The 23,917-nt window shown below is 42.6% G+C and overlaps 1 protein-coding gene across 1 annotated transcript in view; it reads left to right on the top strand.

The window, feature by feature from the left end:
* The window catches only part of PAPPA (pappalysin 1), a 242,206-nt gene that overhangs the window by 31,069 nt on the left and 187,220 nt on the right, over positions 1–23,917 (top strand). Inside the window, exons 2-3 of the mRNA XM_077143649.1 lie at positions 372–1,434; positions 21,072–21,217. Coding sequence (XP_076999764.1) covers positions 372–1,434; positions 21,072–21,217 — 1,209 coding nt within the window. The remainder of the gene's footprint in view (positions 1–371; positions 1,435–21,071; positions 21,218–23,917) is intronic.

The raw sequence follows: 23,917 nt of genomic DNA, 5'->3' as shown, positions 1-23,917 counted from the left end.
AGAACTTTGTGTTAAACCACTGGTTTTCAGATTGTTTTTATCTCCTTTAGCAGAAATATCCTTTCCTCAAAGCCTTTCTTACATGCTCCATATTCAAATCCAACATAAATGAAACTGTATGTATTAAAGGAGAGGTGAGAACCCCAAAGCCCAAATAACTAGACCTCTCACTTCCCCTCCCCCTCCCTTTGTTCTTGGGGTGGTCCCAGAGGCACCTCAGTCACTGCTAGTTTCCCACAGAGCACTATTTGAAAGCTACTCATCTAGGACATGTGTTTTATCTAGATACTGTGTTTTATCTGAGAAAAATGACTCTCTCCCCTCTTCCTTCATCCTTTATTTATTCATTTTTCTCTTTTGGGGCCACACAGGGCTGTATGACAAATGTTCTTATACCTCGCGTGACCGAGGATGGGTCGTGGGCATTCACACCGTCAGTGACCAAGGCAACAGAGATCCACGCTACTTTTTCTCCTTGAGGACAGACCGGGCCCGGCGGCTGACCACCATTAATGCCCACCGCAGCTACCTTCCAGGCCAATGGGTATACCTAGCTGCAACCTACGATGGGCGGCTGATGAAGCTCTATGTGAATGGTGCCCAGGTGGCAATGTCTGGGGAGCAGGTGGGCAGTATATTTAGCCCACTGACCCAGAAGTGCAAAGTGCTCATGTTGGGGGGCAGTGCTCTGAATCACAATTACCGTGGCTACATCGAGCACTTCAGTCTCTGGAAAGTGGCCAGGACTCAGCAGGAGATCCTGTTGGACATGGAAACCCATGGCCATCACCCTCCTCTATCCCCACTTCTCCTCCAGGAGAACTGGGACAATGTAAAGCATGCCTGGTCCCCAATGAAAGACAGCAACATCCCCAAAGTGGAGTTCGGCAATATCCATGGCTTCTTGCTGGACACAAACTTGGAGCCCCCCCTTTGTGGACAGACCCTGTGTGACAACCCAGATGTCATTGCCAGCTACAACCAGCTCCCACATTTCCGCCTGCCCAAGGCAGTGCGCTACCGCGTGGTTAACCTCCATGATGATGACTATGAGAACCCAACAGTGAGCCGCCAGCAGATCGAGTTCCAGCACCAGCAACTGGCCGAGGTCTTTAAGCACTACAACATCTCCTGGGAGCTGGAGGTGCTGGAGGTGAACAACTCATCCCTGCGCCACCGCCTCATCCTAGCCAACTGTGACATCAGCAAGATTGGGGACGAGAACTGTGACCCCGAGTGCAACCACACATTGACCGGCTATGATGGTGGGGACTGCCGCCAACTGCGCTACCCCGCCTTCATGAAGAAGCAGCAGAATGGGGTGTGCGACATGGACTGCAACTATGAGCGCTTCAACTTCGATGGTGGCGAGTGCTGCAACCCTGAAATCACCAATGTCACCAAGACTTGCTTCGATCCCGACTCTCCGCACAGGTAAGCCCCTAGAGGGCAGACAGTGCCCAGTGGAGTGCTGACCGTGTTGTCCTCCATGGAATATGCAGGGCACCTGAGGCTCATAGCGAGTAGGGGAATTGTTTAGTTCACACAAAGGTTTAATGACTGAGGCATGTCTACTACTCAAGTAATCTAATGGGGACCACAAGCAAACAAGATTCATTACAGATGTATTTATTAGAGTGCCTACTATGGGCTGAGGAGCAAGGCTTGGCACCCTGCCCTCTCAAAGAGCTGAGTCTAAATTTGGTGTCCTGAGTGGAGCACAAATAGCTGTCACAATACGCACAGTAAAATGAATTCCACCTGCGTTTCCATTATGGTAGCCCCAAGCCACATGTAATTAATTAAAATTAAATAAACTTTTAAATCCTGTGTCTGAGCCACACTAGCCACATTTCAAGTGCTCAACAGGCACATGGGGCTAGCAGTTCCCATAACAAGCAGTGTAGTATGGAACATTTCCATCGTCACAGAAAATTCCATTGGACAACGCTGGTAGAGAATGAGTTCTGGGACTAGACACCCCCTACATCCCAGCTCTGCTACTTCCCCACTGTGTGTGCCCTTAGAACCTTGGTTTCCTCATCAGTAAGATGGGAATAATAATGGTGCCTGCTTTGTTGACTTACTGTTGAGGATTAATTGAGAGAAGGTATGCAAAGTACAGTCTCTCAAAGTGGTTAGCATGTAATTAGCTTTCAATAATGTTATTTGTCATTACTTACATAATGAAAGATAGAGTGTGCTGTGCTTTGGAAGTGCCACTGGAAAGCAAAGAGAAAAATTTGACCTGCTGCTTGAATATATCAGGGAAGTCTTCTTTGAAAGAGGTGGCATTTGAGCTAGGCCGTTAAGGATAGGTCTAATTTGAACAGCAGAGCTCTGATTGGAGGAGAAAGGAGAGCACTCCAGGCAGAGGGAGCTGCATTTAATGCTGAGAAGAGGGCAGATGGACCCCTGTCTAAAGCCTTATTTAGCCTCTGCCATGGATTTTCAACTGTAAAGAGCAACCCTAAAGGAGAACCCTAAAGCTGTACCCATGGATGACCTCTGTTGGGTGGGAGATCTGTAGGAATGAATTGTAAGCCAGAGAGGTAGTCCACATCCACTCTCCTGTTTTTCCCAGATTCAATCTGAACTTTTCCCTTCTGTTCAACACACAGGACCCTGGACTTGCTGGCTAGAGCACATTTGCCAACCTCGGCAGGTTTTCTGCTGACTCTTCTCTTTGTTTCTCTCTCAAAAGAGCAAGGGCCTCCCATACACAGACAAAATACCTATGTGCAAAGGAATGATGATGCTGGCAAGAGAATGTCATGTCTGGCAGCCAGCCAGAAATCATGTCAGCTCAGCCTCCTGGCACCAGTCTGGCCCTTGGACACCCACCTTGGCTTAGAGACATGAGCAGCCCATGTGAGAAGCAGCCCTGATGTGTGGAGAGTCCCTTCCAGGTCATGATATGCTTTCATCTCTGTGCTCTCATTTGGACTTTGCCAGAATTCGGTGAGGAAGGCAAGACAGGATGAACATTTGCATTTGACTGAAAGAGAAATAGAAGCCTTAGAGAGTTAAATGACTTGGCGAAGGTCACAGGCCAAGGAAGTCATTAGGTAAGATCACAAATGCAAGTCTTTCAAGATTAGTGCCCTGCCTGCTCCCAAAACTAGATTCGTGGGAGGTACCTGTGTGGCTGGCAGCATGGGTGTGGGGGAGGAGGAGGGGCTGTACATAGCTGGGAACCATTCATCCCATACATTCATTTGTTCATTCACTCATTCATACACCAAAAGTTTATTCAGCACCTAAGTGACAGGAAGATGGGTGTCCTTCACTCTATTTTGTTGAAGGAGGCCTGGAATTCAAAAAGGCTAAGGGATTTCCTAAAGGAAACTGGCTAATAGATGGAAAGCTTGGATTCAAACCCAGGTCTACTGACTCCAGATCTTCCAATGAAAGGGAATATTTTTAAGCCTGAGTAATCATAAGAGGCAGAGTTGAATAGCAGGGGTAACAAGCAAGGTGGCCTTACTAAGGCCTTGAGAGAAAACTGCTGAGTATGACGGTGTCAGAACAGAGGGCAGCTGTCCATTCCTAGCATCATGGTACAGAGGGCCAGGGGCCACAGTCCCAGAGCTCATACTCAGCAGACAACGTTGGCAGTCTCCCACAGCCTCGTGTTTTCTAAATCATGGAATTGCTCTGCCCAGAACTTCTGTGAGCATGTGCTAGTGGTGACCACTGACACCCAAGGCCTGTTTATTCGCTGCCTGGGAAAGCTGTGCCCCCGGGTGAGCCCTCCTGGACAATGGATCATCTCTGATGAGGTTGACCGAATCAGCTGTCCTATGGACAGAGAGAAGCCTGTAGAACTCTGCAGAAAAATAATTGCTTTGTGCCTTTAAACAAAAAAGAAAGATAGAAAGAAAGGAGGAATGGAAGAAGGGTAATGGAAGGAAGAAAGGAAGGAAGGAAGGAGGGAGGCAGGGATAGAGGGAAGGAAAGAGAGAGAAAGGAAGGAAGGTACCTATAACATAAGTGATGAAAATTGCGGTGATCTTATGAGGTGATTTTCAATAAAGAGCGTTGCTTAATTTTCATCCAGTAATCTTTCGTGTACTACAAGATGTTTTTCTTCCTCTGTCCCTCCTTTCCTTCCCTTCCTTCCTTCCTTCCACCCAATCCATTCATTCATTTATTCATCTTTTTTAATAGATAAATGTAATATTCAACTCACTACTTTGCAAACTGTTTTCAGTGAAGGACCAGTTTTATTTTGATTTTTCCTATATATTGAAACCAACACCTTTGTAATATACAGTAAAAGTGAATCAATAGAAAAACGAAATGCCTCAAAGTTAGGGTAGCAATATGAGGCCACTATAAACATTTCTAAAGGCCTACTCTCCATTTCTGTACTTATCTCATTATAGGCCAGTAAGTACCAATCCATGGATTTCCTACTTCAAGTAACTCTGATTAAAATTCCATTCCAACAATTTATAGAGAACCTCCCTTGAGTAAAGTAGATGCACCAATAATGCAGCTGGGCAGATTGTCTGACTCTATTTCTTCTAATATGTTTAAACTCTCATTCTTTACCTAATAGTCCTTGAGTCTTTTAGTCCATGTTTCCAGAAATGTGTACTTTAGAGGAAAGCACCAGTCTGAGAAGAGGGGTGCAAAAAGCATCAAAACAAGGCAAATTGTCAGACCTGGAAACACCCTCAGCTATCATTGCATCCAGCCCCTCTGTCCCGCAAAGAGGGAAACTGAGGCCCAGACTTATGCAGTTAATTAGTGGTCAAGCCAGGGTGAGAGCTTCTGACTCAGTTTCCCAGCATTGTCCTGACATTCTTGCAAGCCATAGACACCTACTGCCTCGCACTCTGTCCTTTCCATTTTCTTCCCAACTCTCCCCAAGAACTTGGAATTGTGAAGTACTGAGTGAGTGATTTTGGAAGAGAATTTGGTTAATGTCCTTGGATCAGAACTATTAAGCTACATTGGCAGTGGATTTTCCTTATTAAAAAAAATGATAATAAGGACAGACAACTTAGGATGTACATAAAGAAAGAGACTGGGACAAAGAGGGAGCAAGAAGCCATGTCATATAAAATCATTTGATGATGTTTGGCCTGGAACAGAAAATCCTCATAAGACCTTGGTTATTGCTTTCAAGTCTCTGAAGGACTATTCTGTGGAAAAGGGAGCGGTATCATTCTATATGTTTCCAAGTCATGACTGGGATTTGTATTACAATTATAGGTGGCAGCTTTGAGCTTAACAATAGATGATGTCATTTCAATCAGGGCTGTCTTTCCAGGGGAGCATTTCCCTTGAGGGGAGTGAGCTCTCTGTCACCCGAGGCATGCCAGCCCAGGCTAGATGAACACGCACAAGGAGGCTGTACCAGTGACTACAGCACTGGTGGAGAGGCAGCTTTGATGGTCTTAGAGTTGAGCACCGCACAGCCCAACATTTTGCTGATATCTTATTCCACGTCACCCTAAGGAAACAAGTGGTGACTGTTTCTATTCTCAGAAGGCATTTATTAGACATCTACCACCTGCTAGCCTCTCTACTGTGCACTGGGGGTGCTGCAGTGCATCCTCCATGTTCTTCACTTTTTAGTGGCTTCCACTTTGGTGGGGGAGTCATACACAAACATAAGAAACTCTGAACTGTGGTTTTGGAAGCACACAGTTGGGCAAGGGACCTAGAAGTCAAGAGCTCCATTTGGACCAGGAAAAGAGGTCAAAACTCCTTTTGAGGCATGATCTGAGTTAGGCATGTGGAAATAAGTACAGGACTTTGAAAAGTGGAGATGTGGACTGTATCAGTCAGAATCCTGGCAGGAAACAGATGGCATATCTAAACTGAGTAATTAGGGTTTGGTGGGGGGCAGAAGGGGTTCTTTACAGCCATGTAGGCAGATTATCAAGAAGCCTGGAGCTATACTCCAGTGCCAGTAATAGCGGAAACTATGTCCACCCTGGGCTGGTGGAGAAAAGAGGAAGAATCCAAAGAGAATGACTATGTGGAGGGGTTTCCTGGTAGGAGCTGTAACTCTCAGTAGAGGGAAGCAGCCAATGTTCAGCCATCTGACAGAAGGAAACAGGAGAGTAAATTCCATGTGATCTATCTCTTCTATCATCTAATCTCTTGCCAGTGCTTCCCATCAGCAAAACCAGACTAGAGTTCAAAAGGCAAAGGAGCCTGTTGATGTGATCTACAGAGGCCACCTCTAGGGGTACAGAACACAGAGAGGGTTGAAGACAGGGAACTTGGGAGAATGAAGGTCAGAGGAGGTGAGAACAGAAAATATGCAGAGCACAGAGAAAGCCATCCATGAAGAGGGTTCAGCATAGGGCGGGCCACGGTGGCTCAGCAGGTAAGAATGCTTGCCTGCCATGCCCAAGGACCCGGGTTCGATTCCCGGTCCCTGCCCATGTTAAAAAAAAAAAAGAGGGTTCAGCATAAACAAAGACAGTAGGGTGGATGATGGCAAAGCACACATGGGGAATGAAGAAACGTTTGGTATGGCTGCAGTTCATATCATCAGCTGGAAGGATTTGATTTATCTCATGAAAAACCTTAATATCCCTCTCTCCCTCCCCTCTTCCTTCCTTCCTCCCTTTCTTCTTTCAATAAATATTTGCTGAACACTCCCTCTATACCAGGCCAGTCCCTGCCTTTTTGGCAATCACTATCTAGTGGGTAAGATGTCAAGTAAAAGTTCATCACAATCACTGTTGAGAAAGGACTGACAGAGTCAGCCAGGAGGAGCAACCTGCACGAGCAGTAGAAATTTTTTTTTTTTTATCAGACTGGTCAATTAGAAAAATATATACGTGCATTTGGGCAATTCATTGCAGGGCAGAAGTGAGCCAGAATTGCATCTGCAGTTATTAGGGATGTCTGTGCACAAGTTAGAATGTACTCCACATACGTTTCATGAGTAAGAAGAGAAACCTGGATATTAATTTTAAAAATTCAATCCTTCCTCAACATGCTATTGTATCATAGGAGAACATTTTATTTTTTCCTATTTATTATTTTTTAATGCAACAAGGACATTCCCCTGAATGCCAGTCTATGTTTCTTGAAGCCAAGTTGCTGGATGTCTTTGGAAAATGGCTGTGGTAAGTTTCGAAGTAGCCTCCTTGAGCTGTCTGCTGGCAGCTGTGGCCTTTGGATTCTCAAGGAACTCTACCAATATTCTTTTATTATAAGCCCACCATAGTCTGGGATATATCCGTGTTACATTAAGCTATACAGAATTACAAGACCTTGTTCCTGTTCTGTATCCAAGGAGTTTGGGTTGTTTAAACCAGCTATCCAAATAGGTTAATTTAGATTGGGTGTTATAGAAAATTTAGGTTCTAGACATAATAAAACTCTCTGCCTTTGGTCTCACACAGTAGGTGAAGGTCTAGAGTACATATGTTATCATCTTTTACCATGCATTCTAATTCACCTTAGACGCAGCCATACCGGCTTTACTTTAAACTCTAATTAAGGCCTGATCTCTTTTTCAGTTACTTTAGTTGTTATTGTATACAGCTATGCTGAGGTTCAGGGTTGCAGCACTCCATTTCTGGGTGTTAGGTGTCACAGAGTTACTCATAGTTCCAAGGAACTACCTGCTGATATGCACATGGCCCAGTTGTCTCAGAATCTAGAAATACATTTACAATGTCACACTAAATGTGGTGGCTTTAAGAGCTTATAACCTACACTACCAGTTTCTTATAAGTATTTTCTGATGGAGACCTTAGCATACTTGTTCTTTTGTTTCTGGCTTATTTTGCACAACACATTGCCCCCAAGGTTTATTCAGTTTGTTGTGTGCCTGTCGACATTCTTCCTTTTTGTAGCTGCACCATATTCCATCATATAAATGTATCACCATTCACCATTGGGCTTCTCTGTCCTTGTAACCTTTGGTGCCTCCATCTGTTGGGCACCATAGATAATGTCCAAAACAAATAAACCACATCTTACAGTATCTTTATTTGGTTGTACAATCAGCAGCACTCTCAATTTTAGACAGTTTTCATTGGTCCATAATGACAAAGAACCAGCAAACACAATGTCACCAACTATCAAATCAAAACTACCCCTATCACTTGTTCCTCTCCTCTGATTAATTGCCCTCATAGCACTGGGGTACTGTTGACATCTTCCTATTAACTTCTGACCATAGCATGAAATTTTATGTATAGTTTCCCTCCTATATCCCTCTACTATTAACTCTTTGTCCACTAGTCAACCTTTGAAATAGTTCATGTGGAAACTTATTTATAGTTGTAGATTTAATCAGTGGATACGTAGCACTATACATCCCCTTTCAATCATATTCCCCTTCAATATGTCATCGTTACTTATAAACCTGCTAATTAGTTACCAGCACTTCTATCCATTCCCTTACATCTAAATGTGGAGAGGCACACAACAAAAAAGTTAGTGCCCCCTTCTGTGCACATCCTCTTTGGGTAGCCTTTCCTCCATCTCTAGCTTATGTGTACCTCTAGGTTTGCCATATTATACAGTGTAACATTTATCAGAGTTATAACAGCAAAATCATACATTTTCTGTCCTTTTGTGTCTGACTTGTTTTACTCAACATTATGTCCTCAAGGTTCATCCATGCTGTCATATTGCCCTGATGTTTTAAACGCCAGAAATTTGGAACTTGGGAAAGTTACACTTAGTGTGGTCAGACTGTTACCCATCATCCATAGTTTAAGACACCTTTGTATCCAAAGTGCTGCAATAAATTCTATGAGAACCCAAGATACAATCTTTGTTACAAGGGCTGATAATCTGTAGTTTAATGACATTTTGTTACAGCCATTCAAAAGATGTCAGTCAGGCAGATGATTGATTTCCAAATGAATCGTATGGATTATCAGGTTCACAGGAGCCTGGAGAAAAGGCAAGATCACCGTAATCTGGAGAAGCTAGAAAAAGGTTTCTGATGCAGAAGTTACCTAAACAGGTTTCCCGCATTAACAGCCTTAACGATGTTGCAGAAAAGCCTGCTGGGGAGACCAGACAGATAGTATCATGGAGGTAAAGCATGTGGGAAAGTATTGGAAGCGTGCAAGAAAGAGGTGAGTCTGCTTAGGACTTCATGCAGGTAGATGTCACGAGTTTCTTTCAAGGTTGTAGACCTTAAAGAGGCAGGCTGATAAAGAATGTAAGAATTCAGGGGAATTCTGGGCCTGGCTTAGCCGCTTCTTAGCTATGCAGTTCTTGAGCAAGTCTCTTAAGCTCCCTGAGCCTCTATCTCTACATCTGTGGAAGGGTATACTAATATTATCTGACTGCCTAGATCACACGATTGCCATGAGGGTCACATAAAATAATATCTCACAAAGAATTTCGGGAAGAGTTAACCGACAAGCAGATGAAAGAGTGCATTACATTTTTTTTTCAGTAACTTGGCTCATTTTTTTCATTAATCATGTATGAGAAAGTGCTTGGAATTTTATAATCAGAATATCAGGGTTTATTTAATGTGACTAATATTCATTAAAGCAATAACAGGTGGCAGGCCTGGTGTAGTGGAAAAATGATGCATGTTGGCAGCTGACCTGGGTTTGAATCTTGGCTCTGCTGTTCACTAGCTGTCTGACCTTGGCACACTACTCAGTAAGAGGTGCTGGTTTCTCATGTGTAGAACTTGAGTGATAGCAGCTATCCTGCGGCATGTCATGAAAACTTAATGGAGTCATCTATATGAAACACCTGGGATGCTGCCTGATGCATAGTAGGTGCTAGGGAAAAGTTAGGACCCCTCTCCTGTGCACACATGGATACCATCTCCTCTCTGTCGGCATTGTTTTACAGAGACTGCCTTCCTGCATCCTCATCACATAGGCTTGGATGAAACTACAGTACACATCTTGAGGGCATTTACCCAGATTACTTTCATTCTTAAAATGCTAGCTTTTTTTTTTAGGACTGGCCACAATTGGTATTTTTAAATTAAGACTGCATAACTTATATAAAACTCATTGAATTTACCCACTAGTTTACTTTGAAAAGGACCCAACTGTCTAACTGTGTCAGGGGACGTATTTCCATACAGAACAATGCCAGGAAGTGTTGGGACTGGTCACAGTGGGAGGTGAGCTACTTTGGTTGACATTACTAGATTTTTCGGCCATCTCCTTCCCCACTGTTGCAGGCATGCCCACAAAATTCTACATATCCAGGCTCTTTGTACACATGGTTCCATCTTCTCTGGGCTTCTCTCATACTCCTAGCCTCCTCTCAACCCTTGAACATCAAGCTCATGACCTAATTGCTTTCTATCATGAAGGACCCATTTGTTATTTTGGCTCCCAGAGGTTCCAGTATTTAATTTTTTTCTTCATTTCCAAAGCCCTGCCCTTAATAAATGCTTATTTATTCATTTTCTGAAGTGATAAGCATCCTGACATATTAAGTTTATGCATTTCCAACAAGTACAGGAAAGGCATGCCTGGGACCCCAGATTGGGTCTTTCTGTGTAGTTCATTAATGTCTCAGGGATGGCAATGGGAGCCTGGAGGGGCTGGGATTCTCCAGATAACATCGAATAGTGTAAGAGCTGTAGTAAACCACCATCTGGCCTAAGACTCTTGCAATAGTACCAACCTGCCTTCTCAAAGTTTAAAGGTGGAGCATGAAACGCCTTTGCAGCAACACTCCGGGAAAGCCCCCTTCCAAAATTCTAAGATCTGAAGGAGTCCCTCCCTCATCCTTTCCCATATTTCCACCTCCAGATCCCTTGGCAGATGGGAGGGCTTGGGCCTTGTGGGAGGCAGTTGAGTTTTTCCATCCCTGGGTTTGGCATATTCAGCCCTCTCATTTTCTTTTCTTCTCCACCCGCTGACCACTCATGACAGCCCAGAGCCCAGTCAGTCGCCATCCTGAACTGACTGATAATGGTGTATGACAAAGCAAACATTTTGTTTTGGTGAAACACATTTCCCTAAATTGATTATAGCTCAGCTTGCACCTTCAAACTCACACCTGGGTGGATTTCCACCTCCAGAGAGGGAAAGCTCCACACCTCCTCTCTCACTTTCTGGAAACACCAAACTAATGTGTGAATAGCAATGCATTTTGTCACAGATTTGTCTTCATAATTTGAACAGGCTAGCATTTCCCCATTTTTTTTTCAGAGGGGCATTTTCTTTCTCTCTCCTTCCATCTCTGCTTCTCTTTTCCATGTTCTGGGTTGTTTTGGAGGTTCAGTACTGAAAGTCAGGGTCTCGGGAGCACTGGCTCCATTTCAAGCTTCTGAGATTTGCTATTCCAGATTTTTGTGAATCCAGACAGACAGCCGGAGCTCCTAGCCTTGAACTTACACTTCTTCCCAGAGGTCAATGGTGACTACAACTCCACAGAAATATGGAGTGATTCAGAATATTATAGAGGGTAGGAGAGAAAGAGGAATGGGTGGCCTTTCCCGTGAGAATCCATGATAGAAAAACACTGTTTGCCTGTGGTTGCTTCAGCATGAGGGAGGAAGTGACTAAAATTTGCCAGGAACTTCTTGGCCAATGTGGAGCAAGTCGCTCCGTTATCTTACCTCAAATTCCTCATCTGTTAAATGGGAGGATTTGAGTAGAATGTTTCTACGGTTTATGCTGCTCAGACATCCTCAGGTCAGATTTTGTAGTCCTGATTCCAGGAATTCACTGGACTGGGGTAGAGTACAAATGGAGGGTGAAATATTTAAAAATCACAATTCAAGCCATGTCCCAACACTGGGGACGTCAAGAGAAATAAGAGACTGTCCTTACCTTCGAAGGATTGACTAGCTCTTTTATCTAATTGGGGGCCATAGATTCAGGGCAGCAGAGAAAAAACACTTATACTCTATGACAAGTTGGAAAAAATCCTACTCATGTTACTTAAGTCGCAGCAGTGGCCCTGTGATGGTGCCCTCCACTTGGACTGGCTACATGTCTCCTGTTTTATTTTCCCTAAGGCCTCGAATGTGGCATCCTCTTTCCAAAAATCAATGTGAATTTAATCTACTTTTGACATCCTGATGTACGATGTCATGCTTTCCAGCACTGTTTCTCCATAAGTAAGCCTTTTGACTGTCACATAACCTTTTGAAAGCAGGCTCTCATTTTTTAACCCCAAAAGAGACCAAAACTTGGAAAAGTTATTTGACTTCTTCAAGGTCATCCAGATAGATCTAAATCTACTGTTAGTAACTGTGCTTTTCTTAATTTGGGTAAATCTTGGAGGCAGATTTCAGAATAAATCCAGGCATTGTTGTGTTGACATGTGCTGGTGATGATGTTGCAATTCTGGATTTATCTCCCCAAGTTTAGTGTTGTTCTCTTCACATCAGCCATATGACAAACAAGACTCAAAACTGAACCAAATCATGCAGCCTACTGAAATATCACCTGTACATTCAGGCTGCTTTACCTTATAACACAAATATGATTTGTCTTTATTTAACTTTTTAACTATGTTTCAAATATCACAGGACTGTAGGGGAGCTGTGTAGATTCTGCTCAGTGTGGTCAGCTGTATTATTTATCAGTTGAGGTTTTCAGGTTCCAAGAATGAAGTAAGGTGGTGGGAAGAGAAAGCTGGGAGCCCTGGAACTGCATGGTTCTGTTGTAAAAGCAATAGTTTGACATGAGATAGTCACATCACTCTTCTGGTATTTTTGAATATACAATTACACTTTAATTGTTGCTCCATCTGACTTTGCAGGGGATTCTACCATTCATTCAATAGTGTGTGTGTGTGTGTGTGTGTGCCTGCCTACTATGTGCCAGGAACATAGATGCTGCAGGTGCAACACCGAACATAGCACAAAGTAGGCATGATTCTGCCCCCATGGAATTTCATGCAGGAAGATAGGTAGCAAGTTGGGTAAGTGTTCTTATGAGAAGTTTGGCGTGCTGAGGATGGGGCCATGACTCAGACATGAGAGGTCAGAGATGTCTTTAGTGCCGAAGGATGAATCTTGCTAATCAAATGAGCAGAGCTGACCTCACCAGAACCAGATATTCTGACACTTGACCTTCTGCCCCAGCAGTTTCTAAAAGCCATTTTCTCAAAGAAAAATGAGCAGAAAGAGGAGCTGAGTAGTTCCTAGAGTTAAATCTATTCATTTTAAAGTAATATCCTTTATTCTGAGATGATTTTATTTTCTTTTGAAGTACTCAATACCATTTATTTTATGATATGAGGGACATAATAAATGGTGTTTGTTTCCTTTTGAATGCTTGATTTGTTCATCAAATTAGGAATAGGAACTCACTCCCACTCCCACTTCCATGTTTCCCTGCCTCCCTGAATCAGCTCTGTTCTCATCCAAACCCCAGTGTCCTCGGTCACATCCATCTCCTGGTCCCATCCTGGTGCAGGTCACTATCACTTCCTGCCCCTCAGAGGGCTGCTGGCCAGTGCTTTTTCTGAAAGTGGACTTTCTAGGGCACTCAGCTGAGGGCATGATCCTAAGGAGACAAATGTGCTGCTGGACCTAAGGTTTAGGTCGGTAATAAAGAGGGTATTGAGTATAGTGACTGAGTTGGATAAAGGAGAAATACTATGATAGACCATTTCAGAAACGAGCCCCATCATTTCAGTAAACCTGGCTCCCGTCTACACTCTATATCAAATCATTCTGCACATTTAAACATTTCTACTTCTTATATATTCTTTTATCCACCCTCTTTTCTGCAAGACATTTCCGAAGCCTTCTTCTTTACTTTCATCCCTCCTCCAGTCCATCTTCCCCATCCAGCCAGAAGACTCTTTGGAAAATGTAAGCTGAATCTTTGTGTTCTCTTTTCATTAAGTCTACCAGGATTGCTTAGAGCTTTCAGGGCATTGCTTGTTCTTCATAATCTCACACATCAGAAATGTGGCCATTGTTGACCCCTCCTCATCTTGTGAAGGTCTTCTCATGTCCTCAACTTTGCAAGCACAACCTGAGGACTTCCCATTTCTCACTCTTCTTCTGCTTTTTAAGACCCAAGACTTGCTGTGGAACTTTGCTATTTTCCCTTTCTCCTACATTTGGTCCAATATCCAGCCAAAGTTTATTCTTCCTGTGAAAGTATCGGTGGTATCTTATCCACCAGCAACCAAATAAGTGATATCATCCTGGGCTCCCATCATGTTTAATACCCCTTCTACATTAGCACATGGCAGAGAAGAAGGTAGGATGCTAATGGTTAAGGACAGGGTCTTTACCATTCAACGGACCAGGGCCCATGTCCCACCTCTAACACCTATAAGCTGGGGACCACTTTTCCAACAAGTGGTTTCACCTTGCTGGGTCCTGGTTTCCTCACCTATAAGTTGGGGATACTCATTTTAACTCATAGTATTTTCTTTAAAGCTTCAAAGGGATGATTTATAAGTTCTTCAACAATGCTGAGGATAATAAAATCCTCTGAATGGTAGTTCTTATTATTGATATCACATTATGTTGTGTTCTAGTTTGCCAGCTGCTGAAATGCAACACACCAGAGACGGATTGGCTTTTAATAAAAGGGGATTTATTTCATTAGTTCTTCAACAGAAAGGCAGCTAACTTTCCACTGAGGTTCTTTCTTACATGGGAAGGCTCAGGGTGATCTTTGCTGGCCTTCCCTCCAGGCCTCTGGGTTCCAACAACTTTCCCCGGGGTGATTTCTTTCTGCATCTCCAAAGGCCTGGACTGAGCTGCGAGTGCTGAGATGAGGTATGCTGAGCTGCTTGGGCTGTGCTACGTTGAGTCTCTCATTTAAGCACCAGCCAATTAAATCAAACATTTTTCACTGCAGCAAGCATGCCTCCTAGCCAACTTCAGATGTAATTAATCAACAACAAATGAGGTTCACATGCTATTGGCTCATGTCCACAGCAATAGAACTAAGCACCTTCACCTAGCCAAGCTGACACCTGAATCTAACTACCACATGTTGCAATCACATAATCATAATCTGCTTATATGTCTCTCTTTCTTCATAAAACATTTTTAATTCCTTGATAAGGAAAATTGCTTTTCTCTCATAATTCTATGCCCGGTTTCTAGCTTAGTTCATAGTATGTGACAGAATTTAAATAAACATTAATGAATAAAGGAGGAAAAAAATAATGAGTGATATGCAGGAAAAAGGAGTAAAGTTAGGAAGGAAGGAAGGAAAAAATGAAAACAGGCAGGCAGAGAGGGAAGAAAGAGGGGAGGCAGAGAAGGAACGACTTATTCAATAAACAAATGAAAGAATGATCAACTTTAAAATTGATCTTTGATTGGTGCTGTTACATTTTTCTTAGGCTGTGTGTCAGGCTTCCATATGAAAGCTATTTATTTTGGAAACCAATTATTTAGGATTCCAACAACTTAATAAACTCTCAAGAGCAGGGATTGTTGTTTTTTCTTTTTCCACTGACCATCTTTTTTGAAGAAAAGAGAGGCAAACAGGCATTTCTAAAGATGAAACCAAGCAGGAGAATAAGGTCCACGTTATTAGTGCCCATTGAATAAAGCACAAAATCAAATTTTAGAACTGGTCACAGCTTGGCGAACGCTTGTCATTTGAAACAAGTATATGGTTGCAATAAACATTCTGAGGTTTATCTAGCTTTAATGACTTGCCTTGAATATCTTTGATCTTTATATTTGATAATCATTTTCAAATGGTCTCTCGTGTTTTTAAAATGGAGTAGTATTCATAGACTTGAGATGCTCCCTAGGAATGACAGGCTGCAATCAGAATTTGGAAATGAGAATTGTTACCGAACTTGCTGTAGGGGCTGGACAAACAGTACAGCATCCTGTGAGGAGGATAAACACACTGGTCCCATGATGGGAACCAGGGATTCACTGTTAGAAATGGAGGCACAAAAGGCACTGAGAGCTAAGGCCACTTTCCTCTGGTTCCATGAACAAGCTAAAAAAAGAATTTTTGCAACTTAGGGCTTTTTCTCACATTACACACTCTTCCAGGTGCTTTCTCGTATATTCCCTCCTTGAATTTTTACTTCCTTTTTTCTTGGTTGAATTTTATAATCCCCATTTTATGATGAAGAAATTGAGGTCTAGGGAAAATGAGTCACTTGCCCAATATCCCAGGGCTGCTTGGTAGAAGAGGGAGGAGTTGAACTCTGGTCTATCTTTCTTAAGATGTAGTTTTCTCTATAGCACTATGCTTCCTTTTTCTTTTGCCTGAGAACTATCACCAGTCTCTAGCCTGTAAGTAGCCCACTCTCAACCCAGATTCAGCTCATGAAAACCCTCCTCAAACTGGGGCATTAGCACATGGCCAGAGCCATCCCTCTGTACAGTCTGCCCCCATCAAGAGCCCAGGAACCAGACTTTAGCATGACCTTTCTCAAGGATCTCCACAGGGCAACCTGATTTGGGTACAAATAGAAATCAAGACTGGTCAGTCTTGACCTGGGCGCTCTCAGTGACCCATACCTCTGACCAGCCTTCTATAAAGTGGGAGAATTAATGTATTATGCTTCTAGATTTGGAAAAATCTCAAGCTTTCTTTACATTCATTTTTCATGATTTCATTTGAGAGATTGATTTTGCTTCGCATTTTGTCTGTAGTTCCCTTTTGCTTCTCCTTCAACAAAACCAGCCCTGACAGCCCTCTCATTCAGATGATTACAAAGTTGTACTATCTGGGGCCAGAGCATTTAGAAAATATGTTGTTGGCACTCACCAGCAAGTGAGAGGCATAAAGAAAATATTCTAATGACAGTTGAGTTGAGAGAGCTTTGATCTGCCTCCAGAACTGTACTCATGGCTTTGAAATGCAGTTTTGGCAAAGGGGTAAAGTCTGGGCTCCTTGGCACTCTGGCCTGGGCCCCCTGCAACAGACATTCCAGGGGACCCACAACCTTCACAGCAGGGTCCAGGTGTATGAGCTTTTCAGGAATAAAGGATCTACCAAGATGTTTCTCTTGAAGAGAGGCTCAGGTGCAACATCTAAGTTAGGGGAGACATTTAAATCTAGCCCAACATTTCCCAAACTTGTTGCTTGTGCTGTTATTCGGTTTTTGGCAACAGCAGAGTTTAGGGGGGACAGAGGATTACTGTTAAATATGTTTGGGAAACACTTCATATACTTGCTGTCCCACTCCCTTTTTTGCATATTAAAGACTAAAAATTATTGCAATTAGCAATATATATGTATTTAACTTTGCTTAACAAAGCATGCTCTAAAGCTATTTGACTTGGAAACTCTTTTTCCTTTGAACCTTCACCTGCATTTTGTGGATTTAGTTTTCTGCAGACCTTAATCTTTCTCACAAGCCCACTGACTAGATGGGGACGCTGACTGCAGAACACATAGCACAATGTAGTGGGAAGAGGTCAGATATTCAAGTAGTACAAGCCACTTCACTTCCCTGAGCCTTGGGCATTCTCCTCTGTAGCCCTATCCTGTTTTTAGATTATACAGTTTTAGAGAGAAGTTCTCAAAAGTTGCCAAGCACTGGCAGCTCCCTCCCTGAAGGACAGTTGTAGGCTACACAAGATGATGATGCCTTGGCCCCCACTTGCTAGAAGCTCATGGACTGAAGAAGAAGAGAGATGCTTATACAGTTAATATAATACACTGGAATCAAAAGTAGAAGGCACAGAGGAGGGTAAATCATTTTCAGCTAAGTTTGGTAATGATGACTTTGGTCTTACTAATAATTATCTTTGTATGAGTGATAATTCATTACTGATCTGTGTAACTTCTCATCCTCCCAATCCCTGAGAGGTAGATGATGTCATTTCCAATGTAGAGGTGAAGGTGATCAGGAAATGATAGTTCATCCCACATAAGCTAGTCTTACAGGGAGGGTATGATTTTAAATGGCTCGGATTAAGAAAGAGGGATTCTGAGGCAGAGGAAGAAAACTGATGGCCATTCTTGGAGAATGGGCATAATTGGGTAGAGGATAGTTGCGGAAAACCAGGGATTCTTGGGAGGAGCCACCCAAGAGAACTGGAGTGACTGAGGTTGCAGGAGGAGGAAGAGAGTTGGGTAGTGGGCTGGAGATGCTGAAAGCCGACACTGGGAGAGCCACAAGTAGGCAAACGGTCTGCTCAGGATCTTTTCCAGTAGGAAAAATAGGGAAGGGAACAGAACATGGGGGTGAGGCTTTCATAACTCACATTTCTTGAGGATGTGCCTAGGACTGTGATGGGCTTCCTCATTTAATTCTGCTAGCATCCCAGAGAGCTGAGACTCAAGAGATATAAATCAACTTGCCTATGGATACAGGTCTGTCTGTACTACTCTGGAGACACAGGTATGTAAATAATTATTAAATACACAGAATTTTGGCATTATTTAAAAAAATCAATTTGACCAATGCACATTATATATTCAGGACCAGCCTTCCCACCATTGCCAAATGGGAAACCACGAGACCCTGGGTCAGAGGTGGTAGGAGAGTGAAGTGGAAGGAAGACAGGAATTAGAAAATCTTCCTGGAGGGGTAATACCAGAGTGAGCTTTAGATTTGCTCATCAGATGTCCCCAGGGTTATTCCCTTGATATAATGGGAAAATTCAACTGTACCTGAGAAGACTTCAACTAGCAGAAGGAAAATTTTGGTCACAGAACAGTTTTTCCTTTGGATGGGTTTCCCTAAGGAAGATGGGAAGGAGAGAGAAATGTGGGGCCAGGGGCCTGTTTGGTGCCCTGGATTCTTCTCCCTTTGTAGATGAAGGCGCCGCAAAGTGTGAGAAACGCACGCACACACACACACACACACACACACGCACACACACACGGAAGTAAGGGAACAGCTTCAACGTACCACATCTCCACTTTAGACTAGGATGAATTCCACTCCCTGAAAAGATTGACTTCTGCAGTTACAAGTGAATAAAGAACCAATTAAAATGGCACCCCCAATCCCTACCCCACCTCACGTCTTCCTCTCTCATGAAACTTTCTCATCCTGGAGGAAAGGGCAGAGAGGTGACTTTCTCTAATAACATTTGTGTTCTCTACCTGAGAGAATATTTGATGGAAATGGACAAATCAATTACCAAATAATAAATACTGTAAAGGGCTGATCCAAGAAAATCTCAGCTCCTCTGTGTTTTCATTCTCCTGCAACATGTTGTTTCCCTTTTCCCCTCTATGAGCTTGGAAATAAGAGTGAGACTTCAGGAAGAATATGTGGTCCCCTTTGGGTTTGCCTGTGGCATTGACACTACTGTATGATCTCTGAACCTCTATCCCTTCATCTGTAAGATGAACAAATAGTAGGAATAGCTAAACAATGATCGAGGCTTTTCTATACACCAGGCATTATCCTAAACATTTTACACATATATACTCTCTTAATCCTCTGAGTACCTCTACGAAGTAGGGAATATTATCAGCCTTTTTTGTATGTAAGGAAACTGGGACATAGAATGCAACTATAAAGGGATGAAATGATTGAATAAACTAATGTAAGAACATGCACTAACAGTAGGGGAACAAGTCCAGAGGTGGTAAGGGAGTGAGGTGGAAATCAGGGAAGTCTTCCTGGAAGAGGAAGTCCTGGTCAGAGGGAACAGCGTTCTTAGATGTGCAGAAGGATAACACATCATGGTTGGGTGCCAGGTGTGGCCTGTGGACAGTCTGAAATGAAAGAGAGGGAGAAGAGGGAGATGAGACTGCAGGGGAGATAAAGATGTACAAGCCTTGCTGCAGAGCTTGGACCTCACTCTTTCTCACAGGGAGAGAGCTGGGGACCATCGTTACTGTGTGCTTGTAGATAGGTTCTGTGTAAGCCTCCCTTGGAGAAACAGCATTATGCCAAAGGACACCACCACCAACTAGCTGTGTGATCTTAGCAAGGTATGCAGGTTCTTTAAGACTCTTTCCTCCTGTGGGAAATGGGGCTAGTAACTCTACCCACCCCAGTGGTGTGACGATTAAAGAAGATAATCCATGTAAATTCCAGCCACACAGAAAGGCCCAAGAAGCATTAAATATCATTATTCATAGACTTTCTCCCATCTGCTACATCAAGCTGCCTGCTTGCTTATTTATGTTTTCACTCATTTATTCATTGATTCATTTCTTGCAATACTCAAGAACGACTATCAGCTGCTCACTAGAATCCCTAAAATGCATGATGGCAGGCATAAAATGTGGGCCGAGAGAAGTACTATGTCCCTCCCGTTTAGTGCTTCTGTTCTAATAGGACAGTCATAACTGCAGCAGAAGAGTTCATATTTATCGAATACCTGGAAGTTGCCTATCTCTTTTCATAGACAATTTATTTCTCTCTCTAAAGTGTATTTTGCTAACATGAGGTGTAAGTAATAGGGTGGTATATGAGAACTCTGCATTTTATGCATGATAATTCTGTAAACCTATAGCTTTTCTAATAGAAAAAAATGTGTGTTTGTTCCCTGTATTAGAGTTGATGATTATAACGTGGGAGTTAATTCGCTTTCCAGATATGTGAGTCTAGAATGACAACTACCACAAATCACAATATCCCCCTGTAGTCTATTTTACAGATAAATAAGTACAGAATGTAGAATCATCCATGGGAGGTGGCATGATGCCCCATTGTAAAGACCATCGGTTTCTTAGCTTGACAGTTCGACAACTTTGGGCAACTCCAATAAAAATGGAGTAATGATGTGTTCTTACAAGGTTGATAGAAAGATGCACAGCCGGCTTCTTAGCCCTTGGATTTGCCAAATTAGTGGTCTCTGATTCAGAATGAATGAGGAAAGAAGGAAAGGACCCAAGACGAGGACACAGTTTGCCTTTCCCATGGTCTGTTATTTGACCTATACCCCGTGCATGGACCTGTGTTCAGTCAAAATGGCAGAGCCCTTAGGGGGTCAGGTATGAACTTTAGATAAATATAGGTTCAAAATTTAACTCTGCTATTTATAAGCTGAGCAACTTGGCAAAACTCTTAAACCTAATTTCCTTATCTGTAAAGTGGGTTCATTCCACTTTCCCTCCTATTATTGGGGTAATTCAATCAGGTAATGTTTATAAAGTGCTCAGCAAAGTTCCTGGCACATAATAGGATGGTTTTTAATTATTTGGATAGTACCTGCTATTTGAATGGTACTTTTATGGATGGTGATAACTGCCGAGGTCTTTTTTCTATTTCAGAGCCTACTTGGATGTTAATGAGCTGAAGAATATTCTTAGACTGGATGGAGCCACACACCTCAATATCTTCTTTGCAAACTCTTCAGAAGAAGAATTAGCAGGAGTAGCAACTTGGCCATGGGACAAGGAAGCCTTAATGCACTTAGGTGAGTCTTAGAGACTTCTTGAGGAGGACACTGGAACAGCAGCTGTGAATTTAGTACTGATGGTGACCGTGATCATGACACTCATGATGGTGGGGGAGAGGTGAACGACCCATTGATCTATCACTTTTTAATTTTACAGGACTCTGTAATACTCATCATCTCATTTGACCATCCATCAGTGCTCTAAAGGCGATAGCATAATATTGACACTGTTTTACCTACAGGGTCACTGAGAACCTGAGAAGGAATGAGTCTTTTATAAGATCACATGCAAAATCAGTAGCAGAGCCATAAATGGAATTCAAGTTTACAACTCTCTGCCTATTGACTTACTTTTTCCCTAAAGCCCCTGCCTCCAGGTTCATGCAGAATACCTTCTCAGCCTGGTAACCACATGGTGCTGGCACAACCAGTCATGGGTTGGCTCAAAAGACACCAAAGAGGCAAGAGAAAGTGAATTTGTAAGAACCCTTTGTTCTTCCATGTTCTACCCATCAACACCAGCAGGAATTCTTCTTACATTCAAATTATGCATATCCATAAACAAGATACATGCTTACACAAGCCAATCACCAAAAGTCAGAAATGACAACGATTTTTGAACCAGGCCTTATAAGCAAACACTGTATCTCTTTAATTTTTATTTTTCCACACCCTCTTCCAGTACATCTATATGTAGACATGCATTTTTTTCCCTGAACATATTTGAAATCAAAGCATAAATGCACTTTGGCATTTCTTTTTCACTTAATATTATGCTAATCAATATTTTCCATGTTATAGAGATCTTTGTGATTACTTCCCATCCAGCTTTTTTTATTTAACATCACAACAAAAAGACATCCCCTTGGGTTATTTCCATTTCCCTAAAGGTGATGTTTTTTAATGGTCACGTAAAATTCCATAGAGTGAGAACACTATAGTTATTTAACCACTGCCCCCTTGGTAGACTGATCCCATTACTCATCATAATGAGTAATAGTGACTTAGTGAAAATCTTCATCTGGGAATGTTAGAGCTCAGCAGAGAGATGATGCTGGAGCTATCCTCTCTCTGGTCTACCTATCTTCCCATGCATACATCTAGAGTCCAGTAGCTGCTATAAATGCACAATATCTTGAAGATCAGAAATTCTGCAATTTTGAGTGAATTAAATTAACCAGAGACAAACCCTTGACTTAGTTCCCTTCAGACGGCTCTTATCTCCCAACTGTTTTAAGATGAAATCAGTCTGTGTTTGTGTATATCTATGCATGTGTGTGATTGTGTGAGTAAGCAGAGATAGATACAGAGATAAACATCAAGTGATTCTCAGTCAGAGGTGACAGAGATAAACATCAAGTGATTCTCAGTCAGAGGTGATTTTATCCTAAGGGATATTTGCAATGTCTAGATACACTTTGGATTGTTATAAATGGGGGGATGCTACTGGCATCTAGTGGGTAGAGGACAGCGATGCTACTAAACATCCTATAATATACAGGGAGGCCCCCACCACAATCAGTTATCTGATCTAAAATATCAATTGCGCTGAGGTTAAGAAACCCTGAGATAGATGATGGATGGGTAGGTAGATAGAGTGTACAGTCTACACAAACTTGGGGATGTTAAGCTTATCCACTTACATGATCGTCTGTCTGCTGTGAATCATTCTGGACCAGGAGCTATTTAGTAGTATTTGCGTGTGGCCTTAGGCATGTCTCTTTCCCTCCCCCAGGTCTCAATTTCCTCAGATTTTAGATGAGCAGGTGGGACTAGATGGCTTCAAAGGACCCTTCTCAGCTCTGAAATTCTGTCCTTCTGGAAAGCAACTTAAAAGGCCACAATCCAAGTATTAGAATGGTTGAGCAGCAGGCTTCAAAAGTTAGAGAAAAATACTCATGATAATTCCATGAATTTCAGAGACTGGCACAAGACCAGGAATATGAAAGGCTATAAATTCATGGCATGTTATAGTATTTCCAGATGATGTCAGGCTCAAGCTATTTTGCCTTTTAAGAAAAGCAGTGAAACAGAACTTGGGCCTAGAGCTGTGGTTCATCAGAAAGAGTGGAGAGGTGATGAGGTAAAACGAACAGGGCCCAGGCTGGACCTCAAATTCGTAATCCCATCATCAACCCTAGAAATGCCTGTGAGGTCCAGTTTCCCCTTACCTCAGTTTTGAAGCTTCTGGAAAGTCAGAGAATCATTGACACTATTGCTGCTGATTTTAGAACCCACTAAAGATTGGAAAATACTTTCAAATACACTGTCTGATTTTGACGCTTCCCTTAAGGCCTTAAGGATAGTCTTTGGTGGTTATTGGCCCAAAGGGTTACTGGCCTCAGGGCTCTGCCTCTACTGTTTTACATGAGGAAATGGAAGTACAGAGGGATAAAGTGGCTTACCCAAGTTCACATAGCCAGTAAAAGACAAAGGCAAGTCTTGAATTATCTTCTCGTTCTAAAATGTGGACTCCTTATCACTATCCATGAACTGGGATTGAGGAAATCATTGGAGATGGGCCCCTGGAAGATCTTTCTATCTTGCTAATGCCAGTGGTTACCATATTGGAGAGACCTCAAGATCCTCTGATGCCACAGTTCAAAGGCACCTGGGCACTATTAGAGGGGTTCAGGCTGGCAATTTGGGAAACAAGGATATTTCTGGCAAACTCATCTTCTCTGAGATCACCCCTAACCTGACTCTAGGACTTTTTTT

This window comes from Tamandua tetradactyla, chromosome 2 (genome assembly GCF_023851605.1).
Source record: "Tamandua tetradactyla isolate mTamTet1 chromosome 2, mTamTet1.pri, whole genome shotgun sequence".
In the NCBI taxonomy this organism is placed as follows: Eukaryota; Metazoa; Chordata; class Mammalia; order Pilosa; family Myrmecophagidae; genus Tamandua; species Tamandua tetradactyla.
This window is presented reverse-complemented; position numbering and strand designations above follow the sequence as displayed.